General features: G+C 38.3%; 1 protein-coding gene across 1 annotated transcript in view; it reads left to right on the forward strand.

Moving 5' to 3' along the window:
* Nucleotides 1-410: 410 nt before the first annotated feature.
* ZNF277 (zinc finger protein 277) overlaps nucleotides 411-24,793 on the forward strand; it is a gene marked incomplete at its 5' end in the record, with an annotated part of 28,768 nt that continues 4,385 nt past the window's right edge. The window contains 5 exon segments of the mRNA XM_010157112.1: nucleotides 411-501; nucleotides 2,538-2,620; nucleotides 13,011-13,102; nucleotides 14,495-14,605; nucleotides 17,921-18,053. Of these exon segments, the coding sequence (XP_010155414.1) occupies nucleotides 411-501; nucleotides 2,538-2,620; nucleotides 13,011-13,102; nucleotides 14,495-14,605; nucleotides 17,921-18,053 (510 nt within the window).

A 24,793-nucleotide genomic window follows, 5' to 3' on the forward strand; every position in this document is an offset into this window, starting at 1 on the left:
TTTGTGTTTTTACCGAGTTTCAGATCCCTGTCTGCATCTCTCAGAACAGAGACCACAATATTTTGGGAGTTTGGGAATACTCTGTAGTATATCTTTTCAGTAAAGATGCATCTGAGTGGCATTTCTGTCTCAAGATGTGAATAGGTCATAGTGTTCATGTAAAGCTAATGCAAATCTGGCTTACTGAGTTCTTCACATTGACAGGGTGGTTAAAACCAGTTTTAATGAAGCTGAATGAATTTAATTAATTGGAAGACTAGGTTAAAGGAATTAAAAACAGAAACAGGAATTTAGAACAAACAAAACAAACAAAACCACAATACTTAAGAATTTAGAGGATAAAAAAAAGAGACACAATCAACTTTTTTTGATGTTTCATTTTTCACTAGTCATCTCCCCCTTATTTTTAAAGATACATCTTGTACTGGAAGAAGAGGTTTGCAGAGCAGCCGATCACAGACTTTTGTAGTGTGATAAGGACAAATTCAGAAGCTCCATTAGGTAAGTACACTGCTTGCTTGCTCTCTGTTGGCCAGATTATGTGATAATTTCTGGCATATACTGCTGCTTTGATCAGCCAAGGGTGAAGTAATCTGACACCAGGTCAGAAAACCACAGAAGTAACGTTTAACTCTTAACCACATATTTAAACTTACCTTTTCCAAGGATTGCAACACGTGCTTCAGCACTGTGCTGAGCGAGGATGAGCTCAATACATGCCTAAATGCAGTGCTGAATTCGGGCCAGTTGCAAATCAAGGCCTTGAAGCGGTGCTGCTTACATCATGGCTGTGGAAGCTTTGGTACCCACTGCATAAGTAACTGGTGACAGTCCTTCCAGAAACGTGGAGAAACGTTCCCAGTGAGCAGTCTTTTCTGACTTCACCCTGTCCACCAACACCTGCTAATGCTGCTAACTTTCCTGGACAGCAGAGCCCAGTTGCCCTTCCCTTCCTCAGCGTCAGTGCTTATTGCCCCAGGAGTATTAGGAGACAGTATCTTCACTGCAGGGGTACAAAGACTGACGTTTTCTGGGCTCCAACACAAGACCAAAGACCATACCCCACTGTTCTGCTACGTTATAGAATCACTGAATGGTTTGGGTTGGAAGGGACCTTAAAGATCATCTAGTTCCAACCCCCCTGCCATGGGCAGGGACACCTTCCACTAGACCAGGTTGCTCAAAGCCTCATCCAGCCTGGCCTTGAAGACATCCAGGGATGGGGCATCCACAGCTTCTCTGGGCAACCTGTTCCAGTTCTTCACCACCCTCTCTGTGAAGAACTTTTTCCTGGTATCTAATCTAATAGAATCATAATTCTGCATGGAGACCTTAAAAGAGAGGAAGAAATGCATGCAGCCAGTGTCAGAGATGGGTGGAAGAGGAAACTGAGTACAAAATGGATGAAAATAAATTGTTTTAATTATTCAAATTAAGTTTAAGAAAAACAGTCCTAGAAAACATGAAAATCACTCCAAAGACCATAATTGCATTTCTCTAACATACATGTGGTTTTGCTTCTGAAATTTTAACGCTCACCTCTCAGTTTGAAAATTGTGAATCAAGCACCTGAATGCCAGTGTGCTATATTTATAAACCATCACTAGTCCTGCCAGAGAACAATGAGAATAGTTCATTGTTTCTTTTTAACAAATTTGCTAATTTTAATGGCTATCTCCTTCAAATTTGATAGCTCAGGAATCAGGGGGATTCTCTTCTTCACACAGGCTTCTGTATAAAAAGATGGAAAAGGCTGAAATCTAGCAAGTTTAAAATTGTAAAAGACTTAATAATGGTCTCAGTTCACCTACCACATAACCCTTTGATTAATAAATAAGCAACTTCCAAATGTAAAATATTTTTATAAGTTTTTCTATATTTTCTTACATGCTCAGTAACTTTAAGGTAATTCATTTGAATAAGATCTGGTTTATTATTAAATTGTATATGAACATAAATAGTTTTTACGAGTTAGTGAACATAAAATATGGGTAAAACACATGAGTAGAAATGTAAATTAGGCAAGTCTCAGTGTGTGTTAATAAAAAGTTGTGGCATGTATCTGCAGATGGAATGAGATCTGATGGTAAAATCTCAGGGCAAGGGAATGGTATACCAAATGATAACTACTGAAAACTGGCAATTACTCAGGGAAATAACTGAAAATTCCACATGCAAGGTAAAATTAAAAGTGATTTCATGTTTCTTTCAGGCTGACATTATACTGTGACCAATATAAATGATTAAAATTGCTTTGTGTCTCCAGAAGAACCATCATAATAAAGAATAAAGCTGGTAAAGGGTAAAACTTGTGCAAGACATATCTTTATACTGAAGTATAAATGATGTAAAAGTCTTCTAACTATGTTTATACAAATATTTAAGAATGTTTCATTAAATTATGAATACCTTTTATAGATTAAAAACCACATTCTCATATTCTTAACACATTCCAAAGGTTTAGCAAATTATATGCCAGAAATATCAAAGCATCTGCAACTTCCCATCCCTTACCCACACTTCCTAATCTCTTACAGAAGAACAGGACAATTATTTTCTTCTATGTGATGTTTTACCAGAAGACAGATTACTTAGAGAACAGCTTCAGCAAAAGAGACTGGTAAGAAATTACTGTTGTTTCATTTTTTTGAGGTAGACAGTTCTGTAAGTGTAATGTATGATAACTTAGTGGGCATTTTTAAATGAAAACATTTTTTGCTAGACTGCAAAATTCTGATTTTTCATGGGTTTTTTAAGCTCATTTCCCTAGCGGCTACACAAACATACACAAACTCCTCATTTATAGATTTTTCCTTGGAATAAATTTACAGGTTGTATGTCAGTGTTCCACACGAGTGGAAAATATGCTGAGAGCACTGAAAAAGGCTGAGCGTGCTGAACATTTTTCTTGCAAGAATCTGCAATGCATTGACACACTATCTTTTGTGTAATGATATGCATGTAAGGAAATTAGCAAAATAAAACTCAGTGAGCGATACTGTGAAAAGAGAAAGTGATACTTATTTACTAAAATCTTCAAGCAAGTGGTTTTAGTGCATTCACACTAAGATTTCATTAATTCACACCTGCATACTGGCAAGCAGCACAGTGCACAAGTGGAGGAAGTGTGTCCAGTGTTGTGGACAGTTTCTGTGAGATGCAAAGGACCAGAAATGCTGGCTGTTGGGTCCTCAGGAACTCCTCTGGTTCTTCTTGCTTGGTGATGGCAACTACGTGTGATAGACTGCTCATACCGTTTTCAGAGTTGTCAGTTCTGAATGCGTGGTCCTTCACGTTAAGCTCTTGCTGACTTCAGCTTCTGTGAGTTTTAGTCCATGTTGTTGACCACTTGTTTGGGTTGGTTTGTTTGTTTGTTTTGCTTTGTTTTCTTGTTTGAAATACACATCTTAAGACTGCTTCTCCTGTGGGGCTAATTAAAAAATGAATGTTATGGGATACATAGCAGCCTTGTTGTCAGTGTCTCCTCGTGTTAGGATGCAGTCTTCTGCACAGTACAGGTGACTTGCCAGCAAGCCTTTAGGTCCTGACATAAATATGCTCCTCGGTTTACTGCTGGCAGTTCTGTCCTGGGAATTGTAAATACATGCCTTTTAATGCTTTGTTATGCTGTTTCTTTTGTTACCTTACCTGGTTGGTAAGGTACCAGCCCTACGTTTCTATAACAAGGCTGTACATAATCAGCATTCAACTAAAGACTCCGAACAGGGCAAGGGGCAATGGACAAAAATTAAAAAGCAGGAAATTCTGTCTGAAAACAAGAAAACACTATTGCTATGGAGGTGCTCAGACACTAGAACAAGCTGTCTGGAGCGGTTGTAGAGTCTCCACCTGTGGAGATATTCAAAACACAACAGTACACAGACCTGGTCAACCAGCTCTAAGTGACTGTGCTTGAGACTAGTTGATCACAAAAGGTCCTTTGCAACATCACTGATTTAGTGATTCAATGATAAGAATGCTGTCTATTTGATGGTTCTTCACTGTACATCATTGCTGCACTTTTTTATACTTCTTCCAGTGTCCCACAATGCCCTTGAGGTTCAGACATCTTGAACATTGCATGTTGGCATGCAGTGTCACAATGATGTTCATCTCCCAAGTGTATATCATGTTGTTGGTGGCTTTGAGGAAGGAAAGAGTGCTAATGTTTCTATATAATGTTGTAATAGTAACTCATGGCTGCTACAGATTGGACTGTACCTTTTTTTTTTTTCAAAGGGCATTTGTTTCTGTGATTGTGGAGGTTTTTTGGTATGCAGTCCTATTCTAGCTAGGCCTTCTCTCCACCACCAGTGTCAAGGGAGTGCAGAATCTCTTGGCAGGTGAGCTGTCTCATCTCTTCTGCAAATAGATGTTCCCTCAAATTCAGAAAAGAGAGCAGGAATTAGCTCAGTGCAAGTGCTGATTTTATTTGTCAGAGTAATTAAATTAGAAAAGAAAGAGCATGAATTCTTACTTTGGTGTGAAATAGCCTTTGCTATTAGCCCTTCTAAATATCAGAATTGTATCTTCAGTTTTTACAGAAGGATTTTGTGAAATCAAACTGCAGCTGTAGTTGGGGCTGATGCAGTCACCACTTTAGTTACAGCAATAAAGTCTGTTTACTTTTCCATTTCCTTTTGCTGCAATCTGAGTGTTGACTTGCAAGTTAAATAGTTATTTTGCTTTGCAAAGTCTTTTACCTCCAGACAAGTCCAGCAATTAAGAGTGAGCTGGCAAATGGGCTCATGTGAGTTGCACAGAATAAAGACCAGAACTATACAACTTTTGGTGGTTTTTCTGCAGCCTTTGAATCCTAACTGCTGTCTCCAGCAGCAAGCCCAAACAAGGACAAATGTTGTCTTTAAAATATGCTAGCTGAAGCATTTCATTTTGCAGTTTTGAAACTCCAGTTTAGGAATATTTCAGGCTGTATTGCAGCAGGGGAGCTAGCCAAGGTGGATGTCATGCAGAGACATTATGGTGACTGTGATGTATTGAGAGAGGCCAAGGAATGAGCCTGAACTAGGTTAGAGAGCACAACTTGCTGAAATAGCTGGCAAGGCTATGTAACACAAAACAGATACGGTCTTTTGGAAAAATACGGTCTTGACAAAGAAGTCGTAGTTGTGAAGCAGTACCAGTCAAGGAAGTCCTGGCAGCAAAACCTGAGATACTAGGACAGGCAATGTCAATATAAGCCACTTGGGCTTATCTTTAAGACTTTTCTAAAAAATGTTAAAAGCCCAAACCTATTTTTTGAAAATACACTGTATTTGAAAATACACTGTATTGTGCTAGGCAGTTACAGTTACAACTTCCTACCACAGCACTGACCTTGTCTGGCTGTCATGTTTATAACTATTCTCCTGTCATGTGACGGGTAGTTTTAGGTGAAGAGGTTACTGTTCCTTGCAGTAGATAGACCCGGAAGAGGAATCTTCACCAAAACTGAAAGAGGGACACAGGGATGTTTAGACTACTCAGCTATACTAGTTTCTCAGGATGAGCTGTTTGTATGATCCCCAGTTTGTCACAAGCTTAAGCCGAGACAAGGTTCTAGAAGTTGAAGCTATGCACTGGAAGGGGTCGAGGTACTACCTTATTTAAGGTAATTGCAGCACCGGAAGTTTTTACAGAGTAGCTGATAACGTCAGCATGTTAATACCTACATCTGAAATTCTGTAGGTCCTGCCTTCCCTAAGTTCTGTATTTAGTTGCTTTTGTCAAGTACTCTGGCACTATGCCCATCCTCCATGAGTTTTTGAAGAGTTGTCACACTAATGGTCAGAAATTGTTTTATCTAATTCCATAATGACTCTTGGGAAATTCTGTCAGATCTGAATACATGTAACATCCAACTTTTAACTCTTTCTTACCCTCTTCTGGTGTCAGTTCATTGTTTCTTTTGTTTTAAATGCATTTGGTTTCACGTTGTGACATTATTAAGCTTTCCTGCAAAGACTGAAGCCATGAATATTGCAAGCATTCCTCTTTTGTCTGTGTTTGGTCTCTTCCTACATTAAGTAATGGATCTCTGCTTTTCTTTGCCATTTATTTATAATGTATTTAGGGGCAGGGGGAGTTTGTTTTTTACTGTTCTGTTTTGCTGTGTTAGCCTGTCTCTATCCTCTTTTGCTTATCTTAGTTCAGATAAGCTTCACCTTTCTCCTTCTTCAGCTTGGCAGCCTGTGGAACATGTCCACTGTCATTTCAATCCTCTTTTTCTTCACATGCATCTTTGCATAGTTACTTAGTTTTCATCATATCATGAAACTCTTCATCCCTTTAAAAATTGACTCAGCTTCCTGAACAAGTTGTAAGAATGTCTTCTACACCAGTGTCATCGTACCCTTCAAAGCCTGAATTATCTGACCTGTCATTAATTGCAGCCTCTTCAAGTGTAGGTTTGAGCCCGTATCGCTTCAGTAGCCAAGTCAGCTCAAGAAGAGGAGCAATAAGGAAGAGAGGAAGAACCTAAGAGCAAGTGGGACACAGAGTTAGGGGAACAATCCCTTATAGCCATCCCAGTTAGTTATTCACACTGTTCACTTAGAACCTGAGCTGCAGATTAGGCTGGAATTGAGGTTAAGGTGCAAAAAAAACCATTTTCCCTATTCCTAAGAGGCAACTTTCCATACAAAACAAGAGTCAGGAGAATGTACCTCAAAGGTTTCACAATAAATTGATAACACTTGTATTACAAACCTGAGACTTTTGCCAATTCATTATAAGGCCGGTTAAGTTATACTTTGGTGTTTGTACTCATTCAGTCTGCCTAGGATCTGTGGTTCAGTAGATTGTTCAACCTGGTTTCCTTCATACATCCTTCCCTCCCCAACCACCACCCTTTTCTTCCCAACTTCCTGTTTTTCCATTCGGTCTTATTTCTCTCTGGGGTTTTTGTAACTGACCTTTCAAACTTAGTTTCAAGTCTTCCCGCTTAGCTGACAAGCCGATGTCCTAAGATATTCTTTCTTGTCTTTGTCAGGGGGCTGATTGGTAGCTTTTGATTCCCCACCCATATGATGATATTCTTAAGTGCTCCCTATTTTATCACTGTTTCCATAGCTCTGTGTTCACTTCCAGTACATGTGGATCTATGCCTGTGCCTTGAACTCAGCTGAAGAGATTGAGGAAGACACTACCTGTCCCTTTTTCTACCTCATTCTTGTTTAGAGAGTTTTGTAGTAACATCTTACCTAAGTATCTACTAAAAAGTCAGGAATAAAAAAAAGGAGCACTCTCAGTTTCATTACCAGATAGGCAGCATACCTTGGATGATAGCAGGTTACAGGACTATTGCTTTCCTCTCATCTGTCCCAAAAGAGGGTCTCTAATGCCATCATCCTTTATTCCTTAGTGACTAGTCTTTGACATGCCAGTCTAGCATGTCTAGACTCTCTGTCTAGCCAGCGGAGCTCTGTTTATGATGTTCCTGAACTCTCAGTTTCATTACCAGATAGGCAGCATACCTTGGATGATAGCAGGTTACAGGACTATTGCTTTCCTCTCATCTGTCCCAAAAGAGGGTCTCTAATGCCATCATCCTTTATTCCTTAGTGACTAGTCTTTGACATGCCAGTCTAGCATGTCTAGACTCTCTGTCTAGCCAGCGGAGCTCTGTTTATGATGTTCCTGAACTATGAATTTTCATACTCACTGGATGAGAGGGAAAGGCGTACAAAGTAATCAGTAAACACATGTATGTTGGCTGGTGTGACAGCTGGCTTCAGAAGTGTGGAGAGTTCTGCAGACTGGAGGTCCAATCCTGATGAATTCTTTGTATTTCCATCCACCTTACAGCTAAGCTTCTTTTGTGAAGGGCTTCTCCAAGAGACATCTCTGATAATATTAAAGAAAAGGCACTCTTCTTGAGGTAACATTGGAGAGGACATGATAATGATTACAGAATTGGAAGTTGAGTTTTTTTCTGTACTCGAGAGGCAAGAGAGTACTGTTTGAAGTGGAAGAGCTGAATAGAGTGATCAGTAAGGAAAGAAGCTGAATATAGAAGTTAGGAGACAAGTTATTGATACATAGGTAAGATTGCAGGTCTTTAGCAAAACATGAAGTTTCTGATACTGTGACTCTTCAGAAATATTTTTCCTCTGTAGCAGCTACAAGCACAATCTCAAGCTCATCAGTCAATCTTCGAGGAAACTGTACTCACAAAATCAAATGTAATTGTCTTACTCCAAAAGTAGTTTATCCTAATGGTGTATATAATTGTCAAATAATGTGCTTGGCAAGTTTTTAAGGACAGTAGCATGTCTCAGGTAACACCAGTCCTAGTCTTTGTCTCAGTGTACTGTGCAGGTTTGTTCTATTGCCAGTAACATGTATAAGCAGCTGCTTGTTGTGATCTGTCAGCATGATTTTTTTGTTTTGCTTTGTTTTTAAACCAGAATCTGTTTCACTTGCTTCCTTTGCCTACAGCAATAGATAGTTCCTGTGAGCACTCAGCAAGGAAATGTAACTCTTATTTAAATTGGAAGAAACTACAACTAAAGATACACAGTGTGTTTAAAAGATCACCTAAGAGAGCTTGATAAAATACATATTCTTACTCAGATGTCTCTATCTTATATTATTTACATCCAAATTCACACCCACATTGTTCTCTCTCGTAGTACCTTATTTCCCAGGCAGACACTCTGATTTCAGTGGTATTAATGAGTCCGTTATCATAACAGAAGGAATGTGGCTTGTGATCATGCACGCTTCACAACAGTGCGGCTGACTGCTCACATTTGAGTCCTTCACACTGCAACAGTTACGAAGTTTCCTATTCAAAATAACATCTTTAGGCAAACCACCTCCCAAGAGGGCATAGCACCATTTATAAAAAGCTTTCATTGGAACATCTCTTAAGTGATCATTTGTAAAATGTACTGTCTTTCTAGTCTCCTGCCTAGAAAGGATGAGAACAAAGAACCAGAACTGGCAAGGCAAATGCCAACAAGAACCCCAAAATACAAAATGTTCTTGCCCCAGTCCAGCCAGTACTGAAACACAATACTTAAAGTTGAGACTACTTGTATGCTTAAGTCTTTGGAACAGAGACTTTGCACTTTGCCTTGTCAGGCAGTAATATTTTTTTTTCCCTGAAAGTCTTAAAGAAAAGAAGACACTGCTGTCACCTTGATTTTACAGACTGAACTGCAGAATCCATCCTCCACTGCACAAGCAGATTCCTGGACTGAGGAATGATAAGTTCAGGTCTCACTGTGGTCACAAATTCACTGCATGATCTTGTCCCAAATTACATAGTGTAATCTGCCTGTATCTTAGAGCTAGAGAAGTACATTCTGCCTTAATTTCCTATCTCTCAGAAGTGCTATGATTATAGAAGAGACAGGGTTTGGAGAAGAAAGAAGTATTTTTTTGTTAGGCTGACTGATGTAGTTTATAAAAAACAGGCAAAATTTTACCAACAATTCTTCCTTCACATTGGAAATAAAAGCAGCAAGACTTGTGCTGAATTCTAGTTGTGAATGGTTGTTCTATGCCAGTGATCCAAGACATGTATTTAAACAGCTATGTAAATTATTTATGAGGGCCTTGTTAGTAAAGGAGTGCACCTGGGATGCAGTATCTGTTGGAGGGAAGGATAACAGGAATTCCAATATCAAAAAAATCTGATGTGCCATAAAACTAGTTGTCCTGAGTCCATAGCCTTTGGCATTCAATAGAGTTAGTTTTCAGTCTTTCCTTTGGAAGGCATTTTATATGTCTTGGGTGTCTCTTGAGCTAGAGACCAGAGACAAAGTAATTGTTTAGGGAAAAGTGCTTACTAGCTGCTAGTATGCGTTTTCCACCTTTACTCATTATCAGTGTGAATACTTGCTGATGCATCGTGCTTAAGTGCGTCTTAAAAAATTGGGTAATTTCTTCCAAAATATTGCTTCCCAGGAGAGGAACAGACACATCTTTTTCCAGGCACATTTTAAATTACCACCTCCTAGGAGACAGTCTGTACTCCTTACAACCTCAAACTGAGCATCATGAATTTGTGGACCATTTTTCTAGACTCCAGGTTACAAATTGTCATGCAAATGATAAAATTTCTTTTGTATTAGCGATTTAGTGTGCTGGTATATTTAAAAATGATCGTGCTGGTAAAAACAACTTTTTTGTGTTTTGGATTACCTTTTCTATCTATGCTTAATTCTTTTATCTATAATGGAAAAAGAAAAATAATTGATGTGCTTTATCCTCAAGTGACTGCCCTCTCATTCTCTGACACGTTGATATGGTGCAGTATCCTAAAAAAGTTTTGGAAAATCTTCATGTCTGAAATATTTTTGGTATTTTTTTTTCTTAGTATCAACCATGAATTAATGCTAACATCCGCAGAAATTCAAAGGGGTTGGAAACTGGTGCAGGTATTAAAGTAAATTACTTATTTCCTGCCTCAGAATATCAGTTTAAACTTGACTTCCATCACCACTTCTAGGGCTTCACTCAGAAAATTCTCAGAAGTTTTATGCAAGTTACTGTAACTACTGTTGTCCTTTCAGAGTCTCGGCAATGAAGCAGAGGGTTGGAAATGCCTGTAGGGAATAAGAGCAGCCCTCTTGTTTTACTGTACTTGACTAACCAGTACTTTTAATTCCTCACCTGTGCCAGAACCAGATTTGCTTTCTGGCTGGAAAAGTTCCCTCTAGCAATGAACGATGCCAAGATTTGTGTCTACCTTGGAAAATATTTTTTTAACTCTGAGTAAATTGATAAAGGAACGATGCTGGGTTAGTCAAAGCTTCCCGGCTGACGAGTGTGCTGGTGTAGGAGGAAATGGGAAGGGTGAGAGAGCAGAGAAGCAGGAGCACAGTCTATGTGGAGAATACAGTACTCTTCTTTTTTCTTCCACCTCAGGCATCACTGGGAGCAGCAGCTCAACAGGGTTCCAGTAAGCAATTTGTGTGAGGTGGGAATCTGGAGTTAGGCAGCCAAATATTGCAGAACATTTTTCTCTCCTCCTGCTAGAGTACAATTAGGAAGCTACGTGGAAATATCATTAATGGGAGGATGGAGGTTGCTGTCTTAATGTTTGAATTGTACACAGTATCTTTTTATTTCCTTTCAGATGTTGCTACTGTATTTTACAAAGTATATAAACTAGACACAGATGGTTTGAAACTCAAGGTTAGCCAACTGGGTCAGACGTGCTGCTGAGGGGAGAGAGGTGACAGCTACAAGCATCACAGAAAGCCCCAGTTCTTACTGACATACTGTGGGATGTTCACTGCCCGTGTGGAGCAGACAGATATCTTTACTTAATTGCGTCTCTTCTGAAGGGCTCTCATAAGATGTGTTATGTTCTGTTTATCTTTTCGGAATTAGCCCTGAAAAACAGGAATTTATATTTCCCTTAGTTGACGTTTTGCATAAGGCAGCAGGACGTGAGCAGATATGGCCTGCAGTTTGAGTAGGCGCTGCGAAGCATGACTCCAACATGAAATATACACCAAAATAGTATGAAAGCAAAAAAAAAAAAGCCCCAGGATCTGCATTTTTAGAGTAACAGGCTCTTAGCTGATGTGTCAACAGCTACAGCTCCCTAGTTGTGTGGTTGACTATGGGCCCTAGAATGGGCTAAGGCACGGTGCCATCCCCCACAGTATCCATTGGCCTTAGGCCACACGTAACTCAGGTGTGGCATGCTCCTGCACTCTCCAGCAGGCACCCTTTTCATCCCACTGCCCCGCACTGGATACAGCATGCTGCTCTTGTGAAAAAAAAATCAACAGAACAATTATTTGACCAATATCAGCCTACTGCCATCTCTCAGTTGGTGACAGGATGTGGTGCGGTAGACCCACACAAGCCCATCCATGCTGCAGGACACATTTGGACCTATAATGACAAAAGCTCAAGCATTGGTCTTACTTCTTTTTGGGTTTGGGTTTTTGTTTGTTTGGGGGGGGAGGGTTCCCTTTTTTTTTCTTTTCTTTTTCTTTCTTTTCTGCCTTCTATGGAGCTTATCCATCAGGTATAGCCAAGTGTGAATTTAGATGTAGACTATGGGCAATTTTGGGCCTTAATCCACACAGAAGAGTTACTAAAGAGGTAGGTGAGAAACACAAAGCTCCACTGTTGCAAGCTCTAAGGAGATAAAGAGATTGAGAAAATCCCCCAAGAAATTCAGTCAGGATCCCAAATGTCAGAAAGCAAGCAGTAGCACCTCTGTGTTGCACAGAAAATAAATCCTTCACCAGTTATCGGTACTTAAAACACAAGTACAGGGTAACTGCTGGAGTGAAAATATGCTAAATTTTAATCCAAGCACCTCATTGCCTTTCCATCTGAAGTGTACAGTAATTCTACAGTATAACTGCACTGCTGATGTAGTTATACAGCACCAGAGAAAATTGCCTGCTGCATGATTTCGTTGTTGTTAGGAAAATTGTGTTGTGTTGTAAAGTGTCTAGCCTAGCCTATTGCTCTACAATAAACAGGACCAGTGGTAAAGGCAATCAGCTTCTCCTTTTCCCTGAATTTAGTATGTGCCCTAGCTCCTTGCAGAAACTGCCAGGGCTCTTGTCATAATTCCCATATTATGAGAAGTCCTCTAGATTGCCTGCAATTAGCTATGTAAAACTGAATTTATCATTCCACTGAGCGTTATGTAGTTACCCATAAACATGCTCACTGATACCAGAGGTAAATCTGAACCATAAGTAGAAACAATAAACTGATATGTTGTATACAGAATCATTTAAATAGCTATGTAAATTATCACTGTGGATTCTATTTCTTTCCATGCACCTGGTGTAATATTAGGAGAATTTTACTGGAACTTGACTGGAGCACATCCTGCCTATGAAAAACCTTGCAATTTTTGTTTGAACCCACCCTCAAAAAATACCGGCGTCTGGTTCGTGTCAGCAGCACATTTTAATTTTATATGTTCATTGTTACCAGTAAAGATAAAGAGGTATAATAAGCTGTGTGATTGAATGATTCTTATGTATTGTCTGAATAACTGTACCTGTTTCTTTTCATAGAGAGAAATTCTAGAACAGCAACAGCAAGAGAGATACGACACCAGTTTTCATAGTAGGTGCATGTTCTGCGATCAAGAATTCACAGGAAACAGGTTTGTTTATTGACCTATTTGCTTTTTGTTTATTGTTTGTCATATCTGCCTAGCATCTTTGTTTATGGTTTTAATGTCACCAAACCAGTTAGTGCCTCATGGTAAGATGCAAAAGACAGAATTAATTTTAGGGGATAGTTTAAGAATTTCTTTCAACTGCAGGACCATTTTAAATAGACCCTGACTTACTTTTCGATCCTTTGATTATTCCAGTACAACTTTTTATACTACACAGTAAGCTGAAGTTGGGAACTGAGCCATTTTAAAGAGAGACAGTTTTTTGATAGTTGTTTTAGTGGCAAGGAGAACTGTTTCAGCAAGTATGACTGTTAAAAAATATTTCTATCCAGTTACACACATTTCTATTTAAACCTCACCGAACCAGTGTGAATTTGAAGATTAAATGAAAAAGAGGAGAGGAAAATTAGAGTGAGAATGGAGTGGCTTGCAGCATCAGTCAAGTGTGAGCAGAAATTGCATTCAAGTGCTAGCTCCGATGAAATTTTGCTTATACACAGTCAGTCAGTTTCAGCTGGAGAGACTTGAGTCTTACCTCTGACTGTCTGTTTGCATGGGTACTTCTGGTACTTTGGAAAGGTAAAAGAAACAGGGATCGTGTCCCTGCAAGTGATCCCAATGCTCTGTGTGTCCTCTCTTTATTGCCTGGTGTAGTGCAGTTCACATCATTCAGCCCACAAGAACTTCATCCTCCTCTTTACTCTTGGGTCTGAACATGTGGTTTGAAAATCATGCCTGGCCTATGGTAAAAGCAAGGCTTAGCAGTGTCAACACTTGGATATTTCTGTAGTCCCCAAAAGCAAAAGCTGAGTCATATAGAGATGTCGGGCACCTAAGGAATTAACTAGTATGTATCTATTAGAAAAATACTGTATTTGAACATCCATTATGTTTGTTCATGCATATTTCTGAATGCTGTTTGTGTTGCTAGTGCTGTGTGAAGCAATATTGATGTAAGAGCATATCACATCCAAGAATTTCTGCTTTGTTAACCAGCATAGAGAAGACTGACAAACAGCTTTTTAAATGTTTCTCAAGACGGTTGTTTGAAACATGTGATTTGCTTATTCATGTTAATAAATGAGCTTTGCTAACAGTGAGGGTCAAAATAAACTATATTGTAATTTTCATTTAAAGGATTATATTTCTTGCATGTGGATTAAGCAGTTGAAATGTTACTGAATGTTCAGCAGAGCTGAAATTGAAAACTTCCTATTTCAATGAAGCTGCTTTCTTTTTTTTCTAGCAATGGCAGAAACACTTACTGTTTATTTCATGTTGGCTTTTATGCCAACTTGTATTTCAAGTCACTAATTGAATAATTCCCGTATGTGTTCAAAAATATGTAACGTTCTTTTTGAATGTCTTTTGTAGATCTGTCCTTCTTAATCATATGGCAAGAGAGCATGCTTTTAACATTGGACTGCCGGATAACATTGTGAATTGCTATGAGTTTTTGGCTGTGTTACAGGAGAAGCTCGACAAGTAAGTAGGTTTTTGTTTGGTTTTGTTTTTGTAATGGACTTAACTTATATTTCTTTTAACCCTGGAAATAAGTTGGGTTAAATTTAATTCAACATTCATGGTTAGTTAAGAAGAAACAAAGAGATAATGTAAGTTTATTATGAGTGCTCTTAGAATGCTTTCTGTTGACTTACTGAAAGCTAATTCATAACAATTTGTAGTATGTTTTTGCTGAAAAAATTGAGTGCTTCAGTTGTTATACATTGCACAGTTGCACATTGCACATTGACATCAATAACAGCATGTCCTTTTTTCTCATAACTGCTAGAGTTAATGTTCTTGTTTCTCATCGTAACAATCTTTTTGCCAGACATCTCTTTAATCACTCAGTACAGAGTTCTTATGCCAATCTTCATTTGACTCTATATATAAATAACATGGGATGTTTAGCCTGCCCCTTCCCTACTGCATACAAGAGTACATCCCACAGCAGAAGGGGAAGGCCAGTGTAAATGCTGCCTCAGAAACATGTAAACCTTAGATGGCTGAAGAAGTTAAAAAGGGAATGTGGGAGAGGAACTTGTATAGCAAAGAGCAAGAAACTCTTCACTTTGAGTTTCCTTTGCAACTATCAAAGTGTCCTTTATGGATTTCATAAATGGGACAGTATCAAGTATGCCACAAACAGAAATTGGGCACTAACAGAAAATGTACTTCGTTAAGAGTGAAACTAGCTTTAACAAGTTTATTAGATTTTAATAGAGTCTGTAGTCAAAGACTGTAGGAGATATTCGCTTAAATCTTAGACTTAGTTATGAAAAGCCACAGAACACTGGGATTTTGAAAATTGGGATATAGAAATTAGATTAAATATCCTTCAAAAAAAATTTAGGATCCATTGGTTTGTACATCTGCGGAAAGGAGGGGGGGAAAAAAAATAGAAGGATGGAAAAGCCAGCAGTACTCTCTAATTCAGTCTTTGGCCTGATCATGAACACACAGTCGCAGTAGATACAGGTTACCTTCTTCTAGAAATGGAGGTGTATTAAGAATGCTTTTAAAGTTATCACTGGTAATGCACTGAGTTACCTTGCTCACGATAAATTGCAGCTTTACTATTTATCAATAGGACCCGAGGTTTTCGTTTAGATGGAGATTTCTCAAATCTGATTTCTCTGTAGTTAATACACATGCTGAAATTGCAATTACTAGTGAAAGGCTACTCCTCCTACTGCTAAGAATAGACGTAATAACTGTGCTAGTAGAGTTGTGCCTGAAAATATTATTAGGAGGAGAAAAATCTTGTTTCAAGCAAACAGCATGACTGCATAGTGTACGCTGGGGGAAAGCACTATCTGCTCCTCCTGGCAATGCCTTTCACAAGTAGAGGAAACACTTTGTTGTTAGATGGTGGAGCAAAGCAGATATTAAAATTCATAGATGTATTCTGCCATCGGACCTGTGATTCACCAACAAGGTAATATTTAGATTTGGCAGCTGCAAATACAAGGAGAACTCGAAATTTCCTTAACAGTAACCTGAAATGTTACAACAATTCTTGGACGGCAGCATGATACTGAGAATCTTCAATTGCTGCTGCACACATGAGAGCGGAGAGGAATCTGGATGCACCTTTGCTGAAGGAGTTTTCAGGTTGTAGGTACAGACCTTCTAGGCACAGTGTTAATGGTTTTTGAGGAGGCAAATGCTTAAGTAAGAAAATAATTTTCTTCTTCAACATCTATATCTTAAACCCTGGGGAAATCACAGAAGGGCCTGACCCAGATACTGTTAAAATTCCTTCTGACTGTACAATCAAGCATGCTTTCATCTGTGAGTAAAGAAAGGAAAAAAACACTGGAACAGGTTGCCCAGAGAAGTTGTGGATGCCCCATCCCTGGAAGTGTCCAAGGCCAGGGTGGATAAGGCTTTGAGCAACCTGGTCTAGTGAAGGGTGTCCCTGCCCATGGCAGGGGGTTGGAACTAGATGGTCTTTAAGGTCCCTTCCAACCCAAACCATTCTATATGATTCTATGATAATTTTAATTCAGAACCTCCACATTTTTGCAGTATCTATGGGGTTTATGTCTTAAGGTTCTGTGCTTTTTCCTCCACTCAGATTTTTTTTCCTGCTAGCCAGCATCTCCAATGCAAAGATGTAATGTCACAGTTACCAAGTTTTTATTTAATGAGAAATTATTTTCTAAGGGTTTTCCCCATCGCCCTGCAAAAATAATCTTTAAAACAACCCAAGAAGCTGTCTCCATGTTGGTAGGATATGTAAGCCATCACTTATAAGAAAAAAGTTTTAGCATCTTGGTTAACTAGAGGCTCAATACCTACATCCATTAAACAAGGATGTTCCTGTAATCTCAGGGTTCCGCTACGTCTCTGTCAGAAAAAAATGGCCATTATCTATTTCAGGGATAATCTCCCATTTAGGCTGAAATGCAGGCTACTGCCCTCATAAGCCACTGTCTGAGACAAGAGATTTGACTTAATGATTTGTAGGCTCAACTTTCAGGTGTCAGTTGATACTACAGTGAAGAGAACAATTACTTTATAGTGCTCATAATAAAGAATTTAAGACAGCATGTATGCTTCAGTTTTGTTTGAATTGCTCTGGAAGAAATACTGTGGTAAAATTCTCATTTGTTAGTTAATGTTTTCACCTTCTGAAATAATGTGTGTGTATATATAATAATTTGTGTGTATGTGTGTACATATATTTAAGTATATACCTATACATGCATTACTATATATATACGTATGTGTGTATTAATTTATTTACTAAATTTTATTTCTCAGTATTTCAGAACCCATTGATCACCCTGGAAAACTTCGTTAACCTCTTCGTTGAGTCAGAAGTATAAAACTTTCTGTTTAGCTAATTTAAATTGTTTTTAAAGATACAACACATTCAGAGTTTGGATTTTTTCACTCTAAATTACAAAAAAAACCAGTTACTGATGGATTGAATATGAGTATAAGCGCATGCTGAGTTAACAGTACACATGTTCACCAATCAGCTGCCCTCTTTTCCCCTTCAAAGGACATTTTGAGTAACCAGACTTTTCTCCCACTTGCATTTGGAGCGAACTGTAAACTTTTTTATTACCTATATTTTCATTTTATGTCATTTTTGTCATCTCTGTGTTTGATTGACTCTACTATGTTCTAAGATTATCTTTTACTTTTTTTCAAATAAACTTTCATTTAGCTTGCTTTCACATGCTTAGGATTAATCTTACTGTATACATCTCCAGCTAATTTAAAGATATTACCTTGTGCTATTTTTGTTTTAACATGGAGATGTATTTACCTTTTTGATCTTAGTTTGCAGTGTTTATACTGTGAAAAAGTCTTCAGAGACAAAAACACACTTAAAGATCACATGAGAAAGAAGCAGCATCGCAGAATCAATGCCAAAAACAAAGAATATGACAAATTTTACATCATTAATTACTTGGTAAGTGGTTCTATGAATAACTAGTAAATTGACTGAAGAGATAACAGACAATATCTTGTTAAAAGTCAGTAATTCCATACCAACAATTAGTATAAAGGTCAAAAATCAAGTGAAGGACTCTTAAGAAATATGCTCATTTATGGTATGATATTCTGGGTAATTGTTAAACTAAGGAATAGTAAACATCTGTTGTTGAGAACTGATTTCAAGAGATGCAAGAATGCAGCTTGAAGAGATGCTAATCATCCTGTCATTAGTGCTCAGTCTCAGTGTTAATAAACAGAAGGGAAAATGAGATAAAGTAATGAAGTAAATGGTGGTCTAACTAGAATGCTATTGGCTTTGAGCTTGTTTTCCACAAACCTTATGCTAGAAGCGCTCTATGGAGCATGAATTAAATGCAAAGAGGAGGAAAATGAAAGATATGTAGATGAAACAAAAAAGTAAGTGTTCGTTTTTAGCCTCCAGGTAGATGTATGTTGCTAGGTGTTAATATTTTTTATCTCACACCTTTGAGAGTGTGTATGCATGTGTTTGTAACATTTTCACTTGCTGTCTTCAACTCATGAATATAGGGACTGCTTCAAAAGCTGCTACATTCCGTGCCAGAGATAACTATATTTCACCTGAACTAGTATTTGTGCCTTTTACATGTGTTAATATCCAGGTTATAAATAGGCATCCTTGACTGTTTTACTTACTCTTTCCACCTTTGAGAGTGTGTATGCATGTGTTTGTAACATTTTCACTTGCTGTCTTCAACTCATGAATATAGGGACTGCTTCAAAAGCTGCTACATTCCGTGCCAGAGATAACTATATTTCACCTGAACTAGTATTTGTGCCTTTTACATGTGTTAATATCCAGGTTATAAATAGGCATCCTTGACTGTTTTACTTACTCTTTCCATTTACTCTAATATTAAGAAGAACAAAAAGTTATATGTTTAATGCTCTGCCAAGCCCCTTCTACCCAAGATGGAGTGAATTCCCTCTGTGATCCTGTACACTTTCCTTCTGAAGATCAATGATCTGAAGCCTGTATTTTCTTTTCTAGATAATCAAATATGGCTGCTTTAAAAACTGACCTGTACTTGCTGCACAGTAGGGAAAAAGTTGTGAAGTTCCACAGGGCAGATGTTCTGAGCTTCTCAACAGAACTGAGCATTCCCTTCTTCCTTGCAAGTTAACAGATTTAAATTTCATGTTCAAACTGTTTTAAGTGATTTAAATAGTTCCGTTCTTCTCTGCTAGTCCTGCTGGTAATCTTGTTTTCAGGATTTGGCATCCTCTTTAAGTTACCTTCTGTCTCTAGTTTGCATTCATTGTTCAGATTTGGATCTGTCCCAGCTTTGATCAGGAAATAACTGCCCAGAAGCACAGAGAACCATGTGACACTCCTTCAGAAGTCTGAGACATGCAGGGAGGTCAGAACATCAGTACAGATACAGTGGCTGTGTCATGTTAAAAAGCAGAATATGCCAAAGTAAATATAACAGACTAATATTCATATATCTAACCTCTTTTTCCACTCTCTCCAGTTGCTCCAGAAGTGGTGGCCTTGTCCATGCTGTCTATAGAGAATGCTCTGTGGCCTGTATGCTTCCTGAACCACGTCTAAGCACTGTCTGGGTAGTGCTGCTGGCATGGCCACAGAGTGTACAAGCTATTAAACAGCATGGGCAATCAGAGGACTGCTCAAGTCAGGGCCTTGGTCCTCTTCAGTTATTGCTGGTATTCCGGGCAGGGCTTTGCAGAGTAACTTCTTGTGCCAGCCTGAACCAATTCAGATATTGATCACTTAGCAGCATCACCCAGAGATGTATTTTTCAGGTCCTTGCTACTACGGACAAATAACAGTATATATAATTCCAGTAAGATATGTCAAACTACAAAAATATTTAAAATTGGTCAGGGGATCTGCATGTGCAAGGTTTGTACCAATGTGCTGTCAGTGCTGCTTCTGGGACTCACTTTGAATGATCACTGTTCTTTGACTGGCTCTGTGTGCTCTGCTACAGCCATGTTTTCTTTCCACACAATTTCAGTTGTCTTTCACTACGTTCCACTACTACACAGTGGACTGTTCCCACTCAGTCTTTCTCATCCTTCATACTGTAGCTATATCAGAGCTTCTGACATTTCCTGTTTTAAAGAAAGGATTTTTCTGGAACAAAGGATTAAAACCAGACTAAAAACTCTGTCTTAAACACTATTTTATAAGTGTTTGAATACAATATGTGTATTTGCACAGTAATATTGCATGAGATTAAATTTTTCATTAACATGAAATTTTTAGGATAGTTCCTACATAGTAGAAAGTGCTTGCTTTCAAAATAGCCTTTATTTTTGCACAAAGGAGAAAAAGATTAAAGGGAGGAACTTTAATTTGTTCACTGGAGGTTCAGTAGAATAACTTTGTTCTGTACTGTACATATGTAGTCTACAGTAGATTATATTAATGTGATAGGATTCTTTTTCTTGAGCTGAGTCTATATTCAGTGAACTCTAGATGTTATGCAAGGTCTGCTTTCTGTAATGACTCGATGGAGCGATTTTGCTTCCTCTCCTCCAGCACGTCAGGATTTACTAGAGGATATTTTTTTAATGTGTACCGTCAAGCTTTACTGACTTCTCAGTGAGTCTTAAAGATTTTGAGCTCTGCGTCGCTCTAAACGTCCAGGGGAATTACGCAATTTCACAGACACAGACGTGGATTAGATATCTTATCTGAAATGACAGATGTACCGTTTCAGAATTTACTGCTTTATACATCTTGACCTAAAGATGTAGGCTTATAATTTATCTATTTTTTGTGTGTTTTCACAGAAAAGTTTGAATTTTGAAAATGTAACAAAGATCTTTCGATATGCCAGTTTGCGCATTTGTTTTCATCTTACAGAGACTATGACTAAGTAGGTCTCTAATGATAAACATCAATATTATCACAGTCTTATCCACTTTACTTTTAGGAAGTGCCCCATAAAGCTTTTCTATCAGCAGCTGGATCTTAAGCTACTTAAATGGATAGTTCTTTAGTACAACCATCTTACAGACTTTATTATCCTTTTTTATAATTTTCCATTACATATTATCTTCACCAAGTACTGCATAAAATAGTCTTATTAAGCTGGAACTGGAAGTTTCCTTTATTTTGTGGCTTTTTTACTGAGAAGTTTTAAGGGTTTTTTGTTCAGATGTCCTGAGAATGCCTGCTGAATTGCCTCATGATCTTCTGGCCAGTTCTTGCGTGTGTTTTTAAGCTGATGGCAGAGCTCCCATTGATTTCATTTAGAGCAGTAGGCTTTCCTGCCTTCCTCCTTTCCCTCCATTCTGCTTTTGGCTTTACTTGTGTTTGTAGTGCAGTTGTGAGAATCTGTTTTCATAACATAAGTTACATTTTTTGTCTGTGTGTTGGTAATTTCCAACTTGGCATAGCAATAAGTAATATTAATGCAAATTCCTTTGTAAATATTTTGGTATTCTGAGACTTTCTCTGGCTCCTGTGATGACCTAATAAGCTGCTTTGATTTGTTTAGCCCCGTATTATTGACATGTTATGTCGGTCGCAGGTTAGTGTTAAGATAAGCATATTACATGTGATCTTTAGTAGGAGTGGAAGGGGTTTTTTGTCATGTGCATGTATAATAAATTTCTTTCATATGCAAGTATCAAAAGTTTATTATTAGATAGTTACATTTAATTAGAGTATGTTTTGCAATTATGCAAATGATTTGAAAGGCAGTGGGAACACTTCCCCAGTGGATTTGGAGGTCTTTTGTCAGTATTAAGTATGGAAGATGATACCAGTCCTATTCAGAAAGGCTTGAAGTATAAATTGAAAAAGACCAACTGATAGTAGAGAGTGAAGAACTGAGCAACAATGCATCCAAGACACATATGTAGGTTATCTTATTTTTCTTTTCTCCAAAAAAACTTCCAACCTAATTTTGTTGTTTCTGTGCCCATGTTAGCATGTGACCCCATGACTCACCTTGCATGAAAAGTGTAGTAAAAATGGGGAGGGAAGAACCTTTTAGTCTGTGGTGCCTGCTGGAGGCCGTAAAAGAGCAGAAGACAGTATTTAAACTCTCTTATTCCCAGCCCAAGGAATAGAGGTGTATCCAGACTGACAGGGCCTTTCTGTGTTCACCTGGTTGTTCCCAGCAGCACTTTAAGTATGGAGTATGCTTTGTAGTAAGTACAGATGTTTCTTTTCAAATTGGCTAATGGCACGTGTCTGTAGTAATGTAACATCACTATAATGAATGGGCTTATGACTAATCTAGACAGCTGAAAATGGTACCTGTTACTAGAAAACTTGTTTCATAAAGCCTTTACTTTTCATCAGGTAAAAATATGTTTTCTCCATATTGCCAAGCCCTGAATCATCATTATTGTTTGTTGGGGGCCAGGGGTTGGTTTCGTTATGGGGATTACTATTTATATTTAACCTGTTTTGATTCAAGCAGAGTATATTTTGTAAAAGAGTAAAGGAAAACTCATCAGTTGGTGATAGATCAAGACTTAATAAAATCCCCCAAGTGGAGGAACACTTTATTAAAAATCATCCAATATCTATTAACTAATATTGGGGTAAGACCATTGTTAGCCCACTGTGGGATAAAACATCTCAAGTTCTGCAGCAATATAAACCAATTCAGATAATCACAGTAAGGCAGGTGAGAAGAAGGGCAAGAGGAAATTTGCAGGGGAAAGCAGCATCTATTTGGAGTTTCTGAGCTCCACAGGCCTGGAACTACATTTGCATGTAGTTCAGTAACTGCTCTTTTGGGAAAACTGCTCAAGAAACCAGCTGCTGTTCCTAATTTCTCCCATCTCAGCACTTCTTCTCAAGTTGGGGTATGTTGCCTCAGTGAAGCATGCCAACCTTCTCCCTGTAGAACCCTTAAAACTGTGCTCAAGTTGAGAAGATGAATTACCTATGAGTCAAATCATCTCTGTGCATTTAAACTTCCTTTTGGAAGAGGCAGTCAAATCACACACTTTTACATGGTCCTCACTTTTCTGTAGGATCCTCCTCTCTCTGAGGTACACAGGAAACTTTTTTTTTTTAAAGTTAGTTTTCCTTGGATTTATAGCAAGGCCTGCAGTTTTTTTAATTATGCATTTTCTACTGTTTGAACTATTAACAATGTCAAGTCTACTTTTTCCTCTGGTTTTGTTAAGAATTTCTTGGGAGTCTCTAGAGATGATTGCTGGGAGCTCTTGCATCTTGGATGAAAGAGCAAGGGAAGTTGAATACTTAACAAAGTCACCCTTGGTCCCAGATGTCCATCAATCTGTAGAATCGAAAAAATGTTTAAAAAAAAAAAATAAAAAACCTGAAGAAGCTTAAAGAATGTTTCAAAGAACTCTTTCTCACCCAATTGCTCAGCTTCAGTCTCTTGGCACTTTCAGCATAGTGTCCCCTAGTTCTCCATTCGCCGTGCAATTTTCTAGTGATACAAGACCTGATCAGCTTTTTCCATTTTCCTTTTTTTTTCCCTTCTCTGAATATGAACAGATGTGGGAAACAGGCCTCTCAGATCCTTCTTGACCTTCTTCACAGAAACACGGTGAAGAAACAGCAACAATAACAAAGTTTGTGCATGGTTTTCCTCTTTCGCCTTTAATTAAAAGGTGAAGCATGATATTGGCTGCTGTTTTGAACACACTCTTTTGTGCACACATACTTCAAGCTTGTAAGGGGAAGGACTGAGCGTCCGTCTTCATTCTGCGGTGGTGGTGCGCCGCTATCCTCTCCATAAGGTGTTAACATTAGCAGCCATAGGAAACTAGTGTGCAGCTGGGAGAACATGTGGTGAGAGGTGGTAATGGCTTCATGTTATCTCACAGTAATGGTGACATTAATGAGTCTCCCCTGTAACTCAGCGAGTTTACGCACTACCATGTAGCATCACTGAATTAATTACTGAACTTTTGTTCTGTAATATATGATGACATTATGTTTAGAGCTGTCTAGAGACATTTGTTTATCATTTACCTGATAGACACTAACAGCTTTGAAAATTCTCATTATATCATTAAATGATGGATATCATTTCCTCCTTTTTCCAAACAACCATGAAAGCAATAACAGCACTTGTTACTAAGGATGTTATTAAATGTATTGATCAGAAGGAATATTTAAATGAAATAAATGAAAGAATGATCTTTTTATTAGCTGCCTTTTTTTTTTTTTAACAGAGACAATATCATCAATTATAACCTCTGTGAATCCTTCATGGCCATCAGAAGTATGAGCTCAAAAATACTATTTTGATTACTGGTTAGTTTGCTCTGGTTTATTTTTAAAGGCAGGAAGAATGAGAGGGAAGAAAAACACTATCTAAAGATCACTGCTGGTGTTTCAGTAGAGCACTTCAGCTTTTTATTGTCTGTTATTTATACCACAGTCATGCTGGGAGTGCTTGCCATTGCGCTGAACGCTGCACAAATGTATTGTGATATACTTTGTGCTGAAGGTCTTTAAGATATAAATAAACAAGACAAAAAGTAAAAGGAAGAACAGAACACCATGAATAGATGTGTTCACGCCTGAGAAGAGAATGGAAGAGAAACTGGAGTCTAGCTTAGAGATCTGTGCCCTGGCTGACCTTGCCTTTCTGGAGTACTCTAGCCAGGTTTACACCATGTGTTTTTATTGACATAACCTTGTACAAGGTGTGAGCACTGACTGGTGTAGCTATGCCAGCTAAAGTCTCAGGTGTGATAGTT

Source organism: Eurypyga helias, unplaced genomic scaffold (genome assembly GCF_000690775.1).
Source record: "Eurypyga helias isolate BGI_N326 unplaced genomic scaffold, ASM69077v1 scaffold16288, whole genome shotgun sequence".
Lineage (NCBI taxonomy): Eukaryota > Metazoa > Chordata > Aves > Eurypygiformes > Eurypygidae > Eurypyga > Eurypyga helias.